This window comes from Tachyglossus aculeatus, chromosome 11 (genome assembly GCF_015852505.1).
Source record: "Tachyglossus aculeatus isolate mTacAcu1 chromosome 11, mTacAcu1.pri, whole genome shotgun sequence".
NCBI classification, from domain to species: Eukaryota; Metazoa; Chordata; class Mammalia; order Monotremata; family Tachyglossidae; genus Tachyglossus; species Tachyglossus aculeatus.
This window is the reverse complement of record NC_052076.1, coordinates 14,073,829-14,090,611: the sequence shown is the minus strand read 5'-3', so window position 1 is coordinate 14,090,611 and position 16,783 is coordinate 14,073,829. Positions and strand designations below refer to the sequence as shown.

Here is a 16,783-nt window from a genome sequence, read left to right as displayed (position 1 = left end):
TGCAGGGCGGGGGCGGGGGTCCGGTCCCTCCGGCGAAGATGGGCAGCCCGGCTGGCTCCCGGCTGAAGCAGGGCCCGGCGGGCAGCGGCCCCGACAAGGGCAAGCATGGGAAGCAGCGGCTGGACTACCTGCGGATCCAGGGCCAGCCGCCGCCACAGCCGCAGGTACCCGGCCCGGTGGGACTCAGGGGGCAGGGCGCGGGATAAAGGGGTCCCTCGTCGCTTCAGGAGGGCAGGGTGAAATGAGAACTTTGTCCCCGGGGCCCACCCTTCCACCTCCTTGCTCTCCCTCCCCCCACCTGCACCTTGTCCCCCTTCCACGTTAGCCCTCCCCCTCATCCCCCCCCGCCCAGTCTTTTCACAGTCCCTTTCCCTCTGCCCTTCCTGGGAATGTGGCCGGACACTCCCGGGGACCCCCTAGCCCAGTCGGGCCGGGGGACGGATCTCCCGCCCAAATCTGCTGGGCATTCCCAAGGATCGCCTCCGGAAGGGGCCGCCGCTCCGCCCGAACCTCAGCTTACCTTTACTTCTCTGGGCCTCACCTTCTTCATCTGGGAAATGGAGTTTAAATATCCGTTCTCCCTCCGCCTTAGACTCTAAGACCCGTGTAGGACAGGGACTGTGTCCCACCTGATTATCTTGCATCTGCCCCGGCGCTTAGTACAGCGCTTGGCGCATAGAAAGCACTTAACAAACACCCCAGTTATCATTATTACAAAACCTTGGTTTTGTGGGCTCCCAGGGAGGCAGCCTCAGCGGCCCTGCGATACACACTCATACTCACACTCAACCAACCTTTCACACACACACATACACACATACGCACAGGAGGCAGGGAGGCCAGTGAGGAGGCTTTTGCAGTAGTTAGGGTAAGATGTGGTAAGTGCTAAGATCAGTGTGATAGTACATGGGGTGGATCCTAGAGGTGCTGTGAAGGTAGAACTGACAGGATGTGGTGACAGACTATGTGGGTTGATTGAGATGGATAATTAATAATAATAATAGTTATGGTATTTGTTAGGCACTTACTAAAGGCCAAGGACTGTACTATACGGGGCTCACGGTCCAAGTAGGAGAGAGAACAAGTGTTGAATCCCCATTTTATTCATTCATCCATTTAGTATTTATTAATCGAGCACTTACTCTATGCAGAGCACTTTCCGAGGTGCTTGGGAGTGTACGATACAGCAGAAAAGAGACACATCCCCTGCTCACAATAAGCTTCCAGTCTACAGATGAGGAAACTGAGCACAGAGAAGTTAAGTGACTTGCCCAAGATCACACAGCAGGCGAGTGCCAGATCCGGAACTGGAACTCGGGTCCTGCGACCCCTGGTCCCGTGTTCTTTCCACTAGGCCGTGGTACTGTCTCAAGTGAGACGAATCAAGGAAGGTTTGGGGCTTGTGAGGCGGGGCGATGGTGGTGGTGTCTACAGCGATGGAGAGGTCTGGCTGAGGGCGACGTTTGGGCGGGAAGATGAAGACTTCGGCTTGGACGCATTAAGTTTGAATTAGTAGTAATAGTATTAAGTGCTCATTGTGCACAGAGCCCTGTACTGAGCACTGCGAGAGAGTACTTGGGTGAGAATTAGACACGGCCCCCGTCCCTCTAAAAGGCTAAATTTGAGGTATCGTTAGGATTTCCCAAGTGCTTAGTACAGTGCTCTGCACATAGTAAGCGCTCAATAAATACGATTGATGATGATGATGATTCCCAAGTAGCGATGTCCCTGAAGGCGGGAGGAAGTGCAAGACTGTAGAAGATGGAGGTCAGGACTAGAGAGGCGTATTTGGAAATCATCTGTACGATTGAAGCCCTGGGAGCGAATGAGTTTTCCTAGGGAGTGGGTGTAGATGGAGAATAGAAGGGGACCCAGAACTGAGCCTTGAGGGATTCCCACACTTAGGGCATGGGAGATAGAGGAGGAGAAGGCCGGGAAAGAGATTAAGTGGTCAGAGAGCTAGGAGGAGAACCAGAGGAGGACAAGTACAGTGCTCTGCACATAGTAAGCGCTCAATAAATACGATTGATGGTGACAAAGCCAGTGAAGCCAAGGTTGGACAATGTTTCCAGGAGAAAGGGGTTGGTCCTCGGTGTCAAAGGCAGCTGAGAGGTCGCGGAGGATTAGGATGGAGTAGAGGTTGTTGGATTTGGCAAGAAGGAGGTCATGGGTGACCTTGGAGCGGTTTCCAGGAAGTGGAGGGGGTTTTCCGTCCTCCCATGGACCCATAGAAGAATATCACCATCCTTCGTCAAGGACGGAGCACAACCGTGAAGGAATGCTTTGCACACACATAGCCGCAGGTGCGTACATGTGGATACACACACACGCACAAACAAACACACATAGCTGATCTCACCCCCTGAGGCAGGATGGCCCCTTCATCACCGAGATGGACCAGGGGGCCGGAGGGGGGACTAATTCAGGAAGTCACTGTTTGTGCCAGGCCAGGGGAGAGGGTGGGGGCTTCCGTCCCCCTCCGCGAGGCTGGAATCCTCAGCACCCCAGCTGCCCCCCGCCCCCGCCCTTCCCCTCGCTCCCCCTAACTACCCCACCCCAACTAACTGGACTGTGCTGACCCAATGCTGTGCATGCTCAGTGTCTAACATTTCACTTCTATTTCCTCCCCTCCTCCTCTTCCTTCCCCACCACCTTCACCCCTTCTCTCCTTTCCCTCCCCATCCCTGCCCTCGCCTGGGTGTGCATGGCCCGGGGTTGCTTCTGTCCCCTGTGTGTGTGTGTGTTTGTATGCGTGTGCCTTTCTGGGTATATCTGGCTCTTTGTCTGTGTTTCCTCCTGTTCGATTCGGGATCCCTGTGTGCCGTGTGCCTCTTTGGGTTGGTTTGAACGCCTCTGACTCCTCGGGGGCGGTCTCTGTCTCCGTATCTCTCTCTGTGTCTCTGCTAACTCTCCTCCTCTAGTAACCCATGTGTGTCCTCAGCCTCCCCTCATGCCTGGCCGGTTCCTGTTGGTTCAGTCCCTGACCTGAGGTCCCAGCTACTGCCAGATCCATCTGCTTTGGGGCTTTTTTTTTTTCTGTTTTAGTTTCTATTTATCGATTATTGACTTTTCTTCCCCCCTTTCTGGGGCAAGCGGTGTGACCCTCCCCTCCCTTCCTCCCACCTCCTGCTCCTCCTCCTCCTCCTCCTCCTCCTCCTCCTTGAATCTTGCTTTTCTTTCTAGGCCGCTAGAACACCTAAAGAGACTAGCGGACTGAATGAGACCCCGAGTCCAGTCTCAGAAAAACCCTCCTCGTCCAGAACCTCCATCCCTGTATTGACTTCCTTTGGGGCAAGAAATTCGTCTATTTCGTTCTAAAGGCTCCTTGCCAGCTCTTCCTCCCCTTTCCCCCGCCCCCTTTGCCCCGTCGATCCTTCTCGTCTCCCTTCCTTCCTCCCCGGCCCCCCGCCCTCTTCTCCAGGCGTGGTGGGAGGGTTTGCCACGGGTCCTTCTCCTTGTCTTGGTGTATTCGGTGTTTTGGTCTCTTTTGGTTTTAATTATTCACTTGTAATTACACTTCTTTTTTGTAAATGAAAGGAAAACCAAACACACCAGGCGCACCAATGTCCCCTTTCAATATGGCCGACCCGTCGGGCCGCTTTCCGCTTCAATGTGGCCGACCTGCCACTCTCTGTTTCTCCTCTTTTTATCCTCCTCCTCCTCCCTCTCTTCCCGCTCCCTACCACCAACACTTCCTGCTTTTCCGCTGACCACCCTCCCCCAACCTCTTCTCTGCCCTGGCTCATCGGGAACACCGAAACGAACTTCGGCCTGGACCTATGACCGTCCAACAACGAGGACTCAGAGTCGTGAGGCGCCCCTTCGACCCTCTGTGGAGAAGGACTGGACAATTAACTTAAATAATGGGTTCTCGGGGGGGTGGGAGGGAGGGGAGGGGGAGCCGGCTGGGGGAAGAAATGGATAGAGGTGGACCTGACTCCAAAGACGTCTCCCAGAACCAAGACCTCGACTGTTTTAGCCTGCCTCTGCTGCAGCCACCTTTCCCACATCCCTGCGAATTTGTTGAAGTTCAGATAGACGGGAAGGGGCTCGTATCTCCCTCAGGGACTCTGGGAGGGTTGGGGGAGTTGGGGGCGAGCCGGGGTGAGCCTCCCGTCTGTCTGTGAGCGTCTGGGGGTCAGTGCTGCAGCAGGGGGGAGGAGAGCAATAAAGAGAGGCCAAGGGCCTTCATCCCTGGCCCACTTCGGAGCTGGGGCCGGCCAGGCTGAAGTTGGGTCGTGGGAAGGGGGCTGCAATTTTGCATTTCTTCCAGGCCAAGGCCGACGGTTGGACCTGTAGAAAACGGCTCGGGCGAGTGGGGGCAGGGGCTCGACTCCGAAGTCGGCCAGGCTGCGTATCCGGGCTTCTGTACCTTAAGTTTCATAATTTAGCACTTTAAAGGCCATTAACTTACTTTAAAAAGGGGTCGAAGGTGAGTGGTTTGATGTGGGGAAGCGGGGGCAAGGTAGCAGCGCGGAAACCGGTCTGGGCAATATAGGAAAGGGGAGACGGAGAATGTATAGAAGAGGGGGAGGCAGGGCACCCCTTAGAGGGTTAGCCAAGCAGGGTTCCCATCTTGACCCATGACACCGTGTATTCTCAGTGCCACCTTCTCTCTGACTCCCCTGGGCATGCCCCTTCCTTCCTCCCCTCACTTTCTACTGACCGAGTTCAGCCCATCCCCTACGAAAACTGGGAGGCCGAGGTAGAGAAACCGTAGTGAGGAAGTTGAGGGTTTTTTGAGGCAAGAGATGGAGTGTGTCTAGTACAAAGCCATCTGTTGAGCATGAGGGTGAGGGAACCTGAGGCTAGTCAGCATGGGTGGGGCTGTCTGTCTCTCCCCTCCCCCAGTAACTAATAGTAATTGTGGTATTTATTGAGCATTTACCGTGTGCCAGGCACTGTACTAAGCGCTGAGGTGGATACAAGCAAATCCGGTCGGACAGTCCCTGCCCCACGTGGGGCTCACAGCCTTAATCCCCATTTTACAGATGAGGTAATTGAGGCACAGAGAAATGAAATGACTTGCCCAAGGTCACAGAGCAGACAAGCGGTGGAGCCGGGCTGAGAGCCCAGGTGCTTCTGGCTCCCAGGCCTGTGCTCAATCCACTAGGCTGCTTCTCATTTATTGAGGGCTTACTATGTGCAGAGCACTGTTCTAAGCACTTGGGAGAGTGCAGTACAAGCAAATGGGCAGTTAAGTTCCCTGCCCATAATGAGTTTACAGTCTTGGACTACCCGCGGAGGCTGTGATCCTGGGCTTTGGATATTGTTCTTCTATTCCAAGCATGTACTACTGTGTTCTGTGCACAGTAGCTCAATAAATCATCAATCGTATTTATTGAGCGCTTACTATGTGCAGAGCACTGTACTAAGCGCTTGGGGAGTACAAATTGGCAACATAAATCATAAATATGATTGATTCTGCTGGAAGGAGCAGGGATGGAGCAGGGCATTTAATCCCCTCCCCTACCAAGAGTCAGGGTCTCTGTAAGAGCTGGACTTGGGTGTAAAAGAGGGGCCCAGAATGCAGATGGAGAGAAGTCTGGGGTCTCAGTTGGGGAAAAGTGGGAATGGGGTGGGAGCGGAGAATCAGGCAGAGAGTGGTTAAGGGAGGGAGTTTGAGAAAGGCCGGAGATGAGGAGGGGTCCCTGTGTCCCAGGGTAGGCCAGAAAAGGCACAAAATGGGGGTGTCTGGGGGAAGGGGGGCATCCCCAGTGAAGAGGTGGAGGAAGGAAGTTTCCAAATGCAAGAGAATGAGCACAAAAAGTGATGAAAATTAAGAGTACGACAGGGCGTCGGGGAGGAGGCTGGTCAGTACATATAAGCACAGGGGTGGAGGGCTCAGAGGGACCAAGACCCCTTCCCTTCCCCCCACCCCGACCCCCCACTCCCAACCCCCCAACCTGGCTCGGCCCCAAGGCCCCCGCCGGCAGACACCCCCTTGGTTTGCCTTGCCTAGATTTTTAACCTTATTTCGTTTTCTGGGGCATTCTCGTTTCATTTCACTTTATTTGATTTTATAGATTCCCTTCATTTTTGTACAAAGCCGAGCGAGTGTTTTGGAAAATAACAAACGAAGAAAAAACAGTAAAAGGAAAAAAAAATAATCACAGACAAATAAGGGACTCCTGATGCAATTAGTACTAATTGCAAAGCAACTCTTTACATTGAAGTGAAGTGTCTTAACATTTTATATTGTTTTAAAAGATATATTTACATATTATATATATATAATATACGTAATATAAATATATATATAAATATTTAAAAAAGAGAAAAAAGTGACAAAAAAGAGCTCTCTTCCTGTCTGGTGTATCGGGGAGCTGGGGGGGGCAGGGGGGCAGAGTGTGCCCCCCTCCTCCCTCTTCTCACCTCGTCCTTTCCTCAGCTGATGTTTGTCGTTGTTCAGTGTAAATGGTTTGGAAACGGTTCCGTTCGACTGCTCAGAAATACCCGCAGGAGGGAAGGGATGGGGGTCCAGGGTAGGTGGTGGATAGGACCTACCCCTGGCCCCTCACTCTGTTTCCCCCCACCCCCTTCCAAGCCAACCTGCTGGCTTTCCCCTTCTCCTACACCCCTGCAACCCCTCACGGGTTGCTAGGTTGAGACTTCTCCCGTCTTGGCTTCTCATTTCCTGCTGGGTGGTAAATAGAGGCGGAGGAGCGAGCTGTCTGTAGCATCTTGAATCTTCTCTGGCCTCTGGCCGCATCCCTCGCTGACCACCAACCCGCCGCCCGGGATCCAAGGCTTTCGGAGAGTTGCCTTCTGCCTACCCGCCTGCCGTCTCTCTGGGTCTCCCTAAGAGGGCTTTATACGATTGATGGGTCTCCCTAAGAGGGCTTTTCAGCTGGCAGAGGCCTGGGGCCTACAGTCCAGCCAGCCCTACCTCGCCTCCCCGGACTTTGGCCATCCCACCGAACGGCCGTTGTTGTCGGGGAAGGCCGACGGGAGATGCCTGGGAAGGGACAGGGAGAGGAGGGGGCCCCTGAGGGCCGGGGAGGAGGATAGAAGGGGCCCGCTCCTCCTGAGCGGCATCGGAGACCCCTCCCCGGAGGAAGGGAGGATCGGGGCTGGATGATGACGGATTCAGACTCCTTCCGCTGGCCCTGTCGGATCCGGCCAGATGGGGGTGGGAGGTGGGGTGTCAGACTGCTGTTATTCTGCTGGCAGGGGAGGGGGTCTATTCTGGGGACCTCCTCCGTGAGAGTTCAGCTGGCTCCTCACCCTTTGCAGTGGTCGTAACTCGCTGTTTCCATGTCTAGTGTAGTACCAAAGTTATCCAACCAGGGGAAGGGCAGGCCAGGCTAGAGGCATGGGCCTCGGGGGGCGGCGGAGCCATCCTGGAAGGGGACAAAGGGGCTGCCACGGTCCCTGGCAGCTCCTCCATCCTCCACCCCAACTTCTCCACCTCTGCCTGACTGCCAGGACCATCCCAGGTTGGGGCGTCGGCCCCGGGCCTTCCCCGACCTTGGCAGAGGGGAGATGTGGGCACCCCATCCACCAACTCCTCCTCCCAAACCCAGACAGGCAGAATTACAGCTATATTCCCCCTCTCCAGAGCAGGGTAATTACCACTCTGTACCAGCCCCCTCTGTACCAGCCCCGCACCCCGACCCCTGCTCTGCATGCCAATCAATCCCACCCCCCACCCGGCGTGCTGCATGCTTTCCTCCCTGCTTTCTCTTGTCCATCCTTGTGGTTTCTAGAGCAAAGTCTCAAAGTTTTCAGGACCCTTCCGGGGAGAGGGGCCGGGGGCCGGAGCTGTTGCTTGGACTTTTCCGGCCTTTCTCCTCCATGCCCTGCCCTCCCCTCAACCCCAATCCCTGCTCACGTGCCCGCCCCCCACCTCCGAGGCTCTCAGGGGGCTTAGGGGCCATGGGCTCCCCCAGTGGGGTCGTATTGGTGTATGTTGTGTGACTGCCTCGGGCGTTCTGTGACAACTGTCGGCGTTGTAATAAGGACAATTTCTAAATGGCAAAAAAGGTTGCTGTTTGACTTCCCTCTATCTCCTCCTTCTCTTTTCTAATGCCTCTCTCTCTGGGTTTCTCCCTTTTCTTTTCGGTTTTTCTATTGGAGTGTTTGGCTTTAATAAAACACGTTTCCTTTCCCCTCCTGCACCTCTCTTCCCCCCTCTTGCAAGGGGCTGGTGTCTGATTGTCTCTTTCATCGAGGGCGCCGTCAGATCCGACCGGTTGGGGGAACGTGACTTTTTGGGGTTCCCGATGAGCTCTTGAGGGGGGTAAGTTGTCTTGAAGATGGGGGTGAGCGGAGGAAAGCTCCCCCCGTCCCCAGATCACGGAGTCGGGGAGGGTTAACGCCACGGGAGTATCAGCAAGGGCCAGTGGAAAAAGTGCGGGCCTGGGAGTGAGGAGACCTGGGTTCTCCCGGGCGACCCATGCTTAGCACAGTGCTCTGCACACAGTAAGCGCTCAACAAATACCACCGATGGATTGGCTTGGGACAAGTCCCTTAGCCTCTCTGGGCCTCAGTTTCCTCATCTATTAAATCGGGGTTAAATATCAGTTCTCCCTCTCAGACCGATCCAGATTGCGGGGAGGGACTGTGCCCTATCTGATTACTTAGTATCCTCCCCAGAGATTGCCACCGTAGTAGGCGCCTGGTAGATACCGGAGTTAAAGTGCCCATACGGGTTGGACCCCAACCAGAACTGGATTGGCAAAACGTATAACAGTATAACAATAAATAGACACATTGCCCGCCCACAATTCTCCACCTTCTAGGCTGTGAGCCCGTTGTTGGGTAGGGACCATCTCTATATGTTGCCGACCTGTACTTCCCAAGTGCTTAGTACAGTGCTCTGCACATAGTAAGCACTCAACAAATACCACCGATGGATTGGCTTGGGACAAGTCACTTAACCTCTCTGGGCCTCAGTTTCCTCATCTATAAAATGGGGGTTAAATATCAGTTCTCCCTCTCAGACCGATCCAGATTGTGGGCAGGGACTGTGCCCTATCTGATTACTTAGTATCCTCCCCAGAGATTGCCACTGTAGTAGGCGCCTGGTAGATACCGGAGTTAAAGTGCCCATACGGGATGGACCCCAACCAGAACTGGATTGGCAAAACGTATAACAGTATAACAATAAATAGACACATTGCCCGCCCACAATTCTCCACCTTCTAGGCTGTGAGCCCGTTGTTGGGTAGGGACCATCTCTATATGTTGCAAACTTCCCAAGCGCTTAGTACAGTGCTCTGCACACAGTAAGTGCTCAATAAATACGATTGAATGAATGAATGAGCAGAGAAGCCCATCCTGGTTGCCCCCCGGAGAGGGACCCAACAACAAGTCCTCCCCTCATTTTTGACTTCTCAAATTGCTTCCACTTCCTTAGAGCTGACTGTGGCCTAAGCAGTCTGATGTTCACATATGGACCATCTTCGAGGTGATTTTTTTAAATCCCTTCCATTTGAAAAGGAGTCAGTCCTTTGAAAAGCACTGAAGTTTTGGGAACTCTTACAGTTTAAGAGGGTGAGGGGGGAGAGAAACACCTAGAACAGAACCAGCAGGCACAAATGGCAGAATCAGCGTGGCCTGGTGGATAGAGCATAGGCCTGGGAATCAGAAGGACCTGAGTTCTAATCCCAGCTCTGCCACTCTCCTGCTGCGTGACCTTGCACGAGTCACTTCATTTCCCTGGGCCTCGATTCCCTCATCTGTACAAGGGAGAGTAAGACTGCAGCGAAGCAGCGTGGCTCAGTGGAAAGGAGTCCGGGCTTTAGAGTCAGAGGTCATGGGTTCAAATCCCGGTTCCACCAATTGTCAGCTGTGTGACTTTGGGCGAGTCACTTCACTTCTCTGGGCCTCATTCCCTCATCTGTAAAATGGGGATTAAGACTGTGCGCCCCACGTGGGACAACCTGATTACCTTGTAAGCTCCCCAGTGCTTAGAACAGTGCTTTGCACATAGCAAGCGCTTAACAAATGCCATCATTATTATTAAGACTGTGAGCCCCATATAATAATAATAATAATAATAATAATGGCATTTATTAAGTGCTTACTATGTACAAAGCACTGGGGAGTTTACAAGGTGATCAGGTTGTCCCACGTGGGGCTCACAGTCTTCATCCCCATTTTCCAGCTGAGGGAACTGAGGCCCAGAGAAGTGAAGTGACTTGCCCAAAGTCACACAGCTGACAAGTGGCGGAGCCGGGATTTGAACCCATGACCTCTGACTCCAAAGCCCGGGCTCTTTCCACTGAGCCACGCTGCTTCCCTAGAACTGAGTCTGCGTCCAACCTGATTAGTTTGCATCTACCCCAGCGCTTAGTTCATGCATTCATTCAATCGTATTTATTGAGCGCTTACTGTGTGCACAGCACCGTACTAAGCGCTTGGGAAGTACAAATGGGCAACATATAGAGACGGTCCCTACCCAACAACGGGCTCACAGTCTAGAAGGGGGAGACAGGCAACAAAACAAAACGTGTGGACAGGTGTCAAGTCGTCGGAACAAATAGAATTAAAGCTAAAGTTCAGTGCCTGGCATATAGTAAGCACTTAACAAATACCGTAAAAAAAAAGTCCCAAGCCAACAGCGTTGAATTCAGCAGCTGGAGGTGTGGGCAGAGGGGACGGCCTGTCGGGCTCTCATACCCTGGTCGGACTGCTGCGGTCCTTCATTCTGATCGGCCACGGTCACGGCCTCCCCAGCGCCCTAAGAGAACGGAAACGGAACGGAAATTCCTCACCATTGGCTTTACGGCAGTCAATAATAATAATAATAATAATAATGGCATTTATTAAGCGCTTAGTATGTGCAAAGCACTGTTCTAAGCACTGGGGAGGTTACAAGGTGACAAGGTTGTCCCACGGGGGGCCATCCCCCCCATTTTACCTCCTTCCCTTCCCCACAGCACCTGCATATATGTATATATGTCTGTACATATTTATTACTCTATTTATTTATTTATTTTACTTGTACATATCAATCAATCAATCGTATTTATTGAGCGCTTACTATGTGCAGAGCACTTACTAAGCGCTTGGGAAGTACAAATTGGCAACACATAGAGACAGTCCCTACCCAACAGTGGGCTCACAGTCTAAAAGGGGGAGACAGAGAACAAAACCAAACATACCAACAAAAAATAAATAGGATAGATATGTACAAGTAAAATAAATAAATAAATAAATATCTCTTCTATTTATTTTATTTTGTTAGTATGTTTGGTTCTGTTCTCTGTCTCCCCCTTTTAGACTGTCAGCCCCCCCTCGCCCCCTCTTACTTCACCTTACTACTCTCCTACTACGACCCAGACTGCACACTTGGCTCCTCTAATGCTAACCTTCTCACGGTATCCCAGTCTCACCCGTCTCGCCACCCACCCCTCATCATCATCATCAATCGTATTTATTGAGCGCTTACTGTGCACAGAGCACTGGACTAAGCGCTTGGGAAGTCCAAGTTGGCAACACAGACAGTCCCTACCCAACAGTCGGCTCACAGTCTAAAAGGGGGAGACAGAGAACAAAACCAAACATACTAACCCTGCCTCCGTCCCGGAATGCCCTCCCTCCTCCTTCCAGACAAGTTCTCCCTCTCAGGCCGATCCAGATTGTGGGCAGGGACTGTGCCCCATCTGATTACTTAGTATCCTCCCCAGAAATTGCCACTGTAGTAGGTGCCTGGTAGGTACCGGAGTTAAAGTGCCCATACGGGATGGACCCCAACCAGAACTGGATTGGCAAAACTTAGAACAGTGTAACAATAAATAGACACATTCCCCGCCCACAATTCTCCACCTTCTAAGCTGTGAGCCCGTTGTTGGGTAGGGACCGTCTCTATATGTTGCCAACCTGGACTTCCCAAGTGCTTAGTACAGTGCTCTGCACACAGTAAGCGCTCAATAAATACAATTGAATGAATGACTCTCCCCCGCTTCAAAGCCTAAGGAAGGCCCATCTCCTTCAAGGGCCCTTCCCTGACTAATCCCTCCTTTCCTTTTCTCCCACTCCCTTTTGCGTCGTCGCCCTGACTTGCTCCCTTTATTCATCCCCTCTCCCAGCCCAGCAGCATATATCTCCGTACCTGTAATTGATTAATTTATATTAGGGTCCATCTCCGCCTCTAGACTGTCAACTTGTGGGCAGGGAATGCATCCGTTTATTGTTCTGTTGTACTGTCCCGAGCGTTTAGTACAGTGCCCTGTACACCGTAAGCACTCAAGAAATACGATTGACTGACTGCCTCTAGGTATAGAAGAGGCAAGGAGGCAACGTTTTGGCCGCGGTGGTCCGTGGAAGCTGGCACTGGGGAGATTTCCCCGCCTTTGGCTTCCCGCTGGACCCCTCTGGCCCAGTCATTCAGTCAATCATATTTATTGAGCGCTTACCGTGTGCAGAGCACTGCACTAAGTGCCGGGGAGAGGACAATAAGCGGACACATTCCCTGCCCACAGCGAGCTTACAGTCTGGGATGTGAAAGTCAAGCTGCCGTCCACCCTCGCTACCCGTGGGAGGTGGAGATAGGGTGGGCTTTGGAGTGGCCTCCCTCCAGACCCCACATTTTTGGGTAGCCCCGCCAGCCCCCAACTTTAATTTAATGGTGGTCTCCCACTCCCAAGCTGCTTCTGGGATCCATGCTGTGATAAGCAGCAAGGCCTAGAGGATTGAGTCCGGGCCTGTGAGTTAAAAGGTCGCGGTTCTAATCCCGGCTCTGCCACATGTCTGCTGAGTGACCTCGGGTAAGTCACTTCACTTCTCTGGCCCTCAGTTACATTATGTGAAAAATGGGGATTAAGAATGCGAGCCCCATGGAGAACAGGGACTGAGTCCAACCCGATTTTCTTGTAGCCCCCCTAGTACTTAGTACAGTGATTGGCACATAGTAGTAACCTAGCTGCTCCTCTAATCAATCAATCAATCAATCAATCAATCGTATTTATTGAGCACTTACTGTGTGCAGAGCACTGTACTAAGCCCTTGGGAAGTACAAGTTGGCGACATATAGAGACAGTCCCTACCCAACAGTGGGCTCACAGTCTAGAAGGGGGAGACAGAGAACAAAACCAAACATATTAACAAAATAAAATAAATAGAATAGATATGTACAAGTAAAATAAATAGAGTAAAAAATATGTACAAACATATATACATATATACAGGAATACCTAGTGGTATTCACTAGGTTAATTCACTACTGTGAATACCACAGTAATTATTATTAGAGAAGCAGCATGGCTCCGTTGGAAGAGCGTGGGCTTGGGAGCCAGAGGTCATGGGTTCTAATCTTGGCTCTGCCACTTGTCAGCTGTGTGACTTTGGGCAAGTCAGTTAATTTCTCTGGGCCTCAGTTCCCTCATCTGTAAAATGGGGATTAAGACTGGGAGCCCCACGTGGGACAACCTGATCACCTTGTATCCTCCCCCAGCGCTTAGAACAGTGCTTGGCACGTAGTAATAACCTAATGAATGCCACAGCAATTATTATTAGAGAAGCAGCATGGCTCAGTTGGAAGAGCATGGGCTTGGGAGCCAGAGGTCATGGGTTCTAATCCTGGCTCTGCCACTTGTCAGCCGCGTTACTTTGGGCAAGTCACTTAATTTCTCTGGGCCTCAGTTCCCTCATCTGTAAAATGAGGATTAAGACTGGGAGCCCCACGTGGGACAACCTGATCACCTTGTATTCCCCCCCCCCAGTGCTTAGAACAGTGCTTTGCACATAGTAAGTGCTTAACAAATGCCATTATTATTATTATTATTATTATTATTATTATTATCCATCAAGGCTGCCTGAGATGGGCTCATTTCGGGTTCGCTCATTTGGCACAGGAAAGATCAATCAATCAATCAATCAATCGTATTTATTGAGCACTTACTGTGTGCAGAGTACTGTACTAAGCGCTTGGGAAATACAAGTTGGCAACATACAGAAACAGTCCCTACCCAACAGTGGGCTTACAGTCTAGAAGGGGGAGACAGAGAACCAAACCAAACATATTAACAAAATAAAATAAATAGAATAGATATGTACAAGTAAAATAAATAAATAAATAAATAAATAGAGTAATAAATATGTACAAACATATATACATATATACAGGTGCTGTGGGGAAGGAAAGGAGGTAAGACAGGGGGGATGGAGAGGGGGGTGAGGGGGAGAGGAAGGAGGGGGCTCAGATGTCCGGATAACCCGGTGCAGTGGGCAAGGGGGTCTGTGTTTTGAGTACCCTTCCCCCCTTCAGCTACACACCTCATCCATGTTCTCCTCTGTTCATGAGAAACCATTTCCAATCAATCAATCAGTGCTATTGAGCACTTACTATTTGCAGAGCCCTGTACTAAGCGTTTGGGAGAGTACACTCCAACAGAATTAATTCCCTGCCCATAACGAGCTACTGGAAAAATCAGCGTAAGCACCTGAAGCTAGGGGCAGGTCATTTCGGTGTCTGAGATACTACTCAACTGAAGGCAAGGCCCAGGTAAGGTACAGGACACCATTTTCATAGCCAAAATCTCCAAGCACGTCTCAAAAACCCTCTCCCCGAGTATCTAGAACCATGACCTTGGACAGGAATAAAAATAATAATAATAGTTGTGGTATTTGCTCATCGTTTATTACTACTAATAATAATTAATGATTGTAGCGTTTGTTAAACACTATGGGCAAGACGCTGTACTAAGCGTGGGATGGATGCAAGCTAATCGGATTGGATACAGTCCCTGTCCCTCTTGGGGCTCACAGTCTCAAATCCCCTTTTACAGATAAGGAAACTGAGGCACAGAGAAGCGAAGTGACTTGCCCAAAGTCACAGAGCAGACAAATGGCAGAGCCTGGATGAGAATCCATGACTTTCTGACTCCCAAGACCCGGCTCTATTCACTACACCATGCTGCTTCTCGAGGGAAGCGCTGTTCTAAACACTGGGGTAAGTAAGCTCCCTCTTTAGACTGTAAGCTCGTTGATTGATGTGGACGAATAAGCACAGGAGTAGGGGATCAAACAATCAATCAATCAATCGTATTTATTGAGCGCTTACTGTGTGCAGAGCACTGTACTAAGCGCTTGGGAAGTACAAGTTCGCAACATATAGAGACAGTCCCTACCCAACATTGCAACCCTGATTTACCCTGATTGTACTGATTTATGACTCTGCTTATTTTACTTGTACATATTCACTGTTCTATTTATTTTGTTAATGATGTGTATTTAGCTTTATTCTTATTTATTCTGGTGACTTGACACCTGTCCACATGTTTTGTTGTCTGTCTCCCCCTTCTAGACTGTGAGCCCGTTGTTGGGGAGGGACCGTCTCTATCGGTTGCCGATTTGTACTAACCAAGCGCTTAGTACAGTGCTCTGCACATTGTAAGCGCTCAATAAATACGGTTGAATGAATGAACGAATGATGGAATGAATGAAAAAGCCCAAAAATCTAAAAAAAGGGAATTCCTGTTTTTTCTGTGCAGCACCTACTCTTCACCACCAGAGGGAGACAAGGAGCCATTTTCGACCAGGAAACCGCCCCCTGCCCCCCCCCCCCCTTCAGCGGCTTCTCTCTCCATCTGTTCAATCAATCAATCAATTAATCAATCGTATTTATTGAGCGCTTACTGTGTGCAGAGCACTGTACTAAGCGCTTGGGAAGTCCAAGTTGGCAACATCTGGAGACGGTCCCTACCCAACAGCGGGCTCACAGTCTAGAAGGGGGAGACAGACAACAAAACCAAACATACTAACAAAATAAAATAAATAGAATAGATATGTACAAGTAAAATAAATAAATAGAGTAATAAATATGTACAAGCATATATACATATATACAGGTGCTGTGGGGAAGGGAAGGAGGTAAGGCGGGGGGGATGGAGGGGGGAGGGGGAGAGGAAGGAAGGGGCTCAGTCTGAGAAGGCCTCCTGGAGGAGGTGAGCTCTCAGTAGGGCCTTGAAGGGAGGAAGAGAGCCAGCCATTCATTCATTCATTCTTTCAATGGTATTTATTGATGATGATGATGATGGTGGTGGTGGTGGTGGTATTTGTTAAGCACTTACTCTGTGCCAAGCACTGTTCTAAGCGCTGGGGGGGATACAAGGTGATCAGGTGAACAACCACATGGGGCTCCCAGTCTTCATCCTCATTTGACAGATGAGGGAACTGAGGCCCAGAGAAGTGAAGTGACTTGCCCAAAGGCACACAGCTGACAAGTGGCGGAGCCGGGATTTGAACCCACGACCTCTGACTCCCAAGCCCGGGCTCTTTCCATTGAGCCACGCTGCTTCTCCTAGTAGTACATAGCCTCTAGACTGTAAGCTCACTGTGGGCAGGGAATGTGTCTACAAACTGTTGTACCGTACTCTCCCCAGCGCTTAGTACAGTGCCTGGCACTTAGTTGAGCACTTAACAAATGCCATTGTTATTCAGCGCTTAGGACAGTGCTGGGCACATAGTAAGCGCTTAACAAATACCATTATTATTATTAAGAATGTTGGAAGAAACAGCTTCAACCCCGAGATTTCAGAAGGAGGATAAACACGGAGTAATCGGTTAGTGCTCGTGGCTTGCCCTGTGCCCCTTACACGGTGCCTGGCACAAAGTAAGCGCTTATGGCTTAGTGGAAAGAACCCGGGCTTTGGAGTCAGAGGTCATGGGTTCAAATCCCGGCTCTACCACTTGTCAGCTGCGTGACTTTGGTCAAGTCACTTCACTTCTCTAGGCCTCAGTGACCTCATCTGTAAAATGGGGATGAAGACTGGGAGCCCCGTGTGGGACAACCTGATCACCTTGCATCCTCCCCAGCGCTTAGAACAGTGCTTTG

At 51.0% G+C, this 16,783-nt stretch overlaps 1 protein-coding gene across 1 annotated transcript in view; it reads left to right on the top strand.

Moving 5' to 3' along the window:
• The window catches only part of SRCIN1 (SRC kinase signaling inhibitor 1), a 118,005-nt gene extending 114,109 nt beyond the window's left edge, over positions 1–3,896 (top strand). The window contains exons 19-20 of the mRNA XM_038753839.1: positions 6–164; positions 3,184–3,896. Of these exons, the coding sequence (XP_038609767.1) occupies positions 6–164; positions 3,184–3,318 (294 nt within the window). The 3' untranslated portion in view covers positions 3,319–3,896. The remainder of the gene's footprint in view (positions 1–5; positions 165–3,183) is intronic.
• Positions 3,897–16,783: the final 12,887 nt, after the last annotated feature.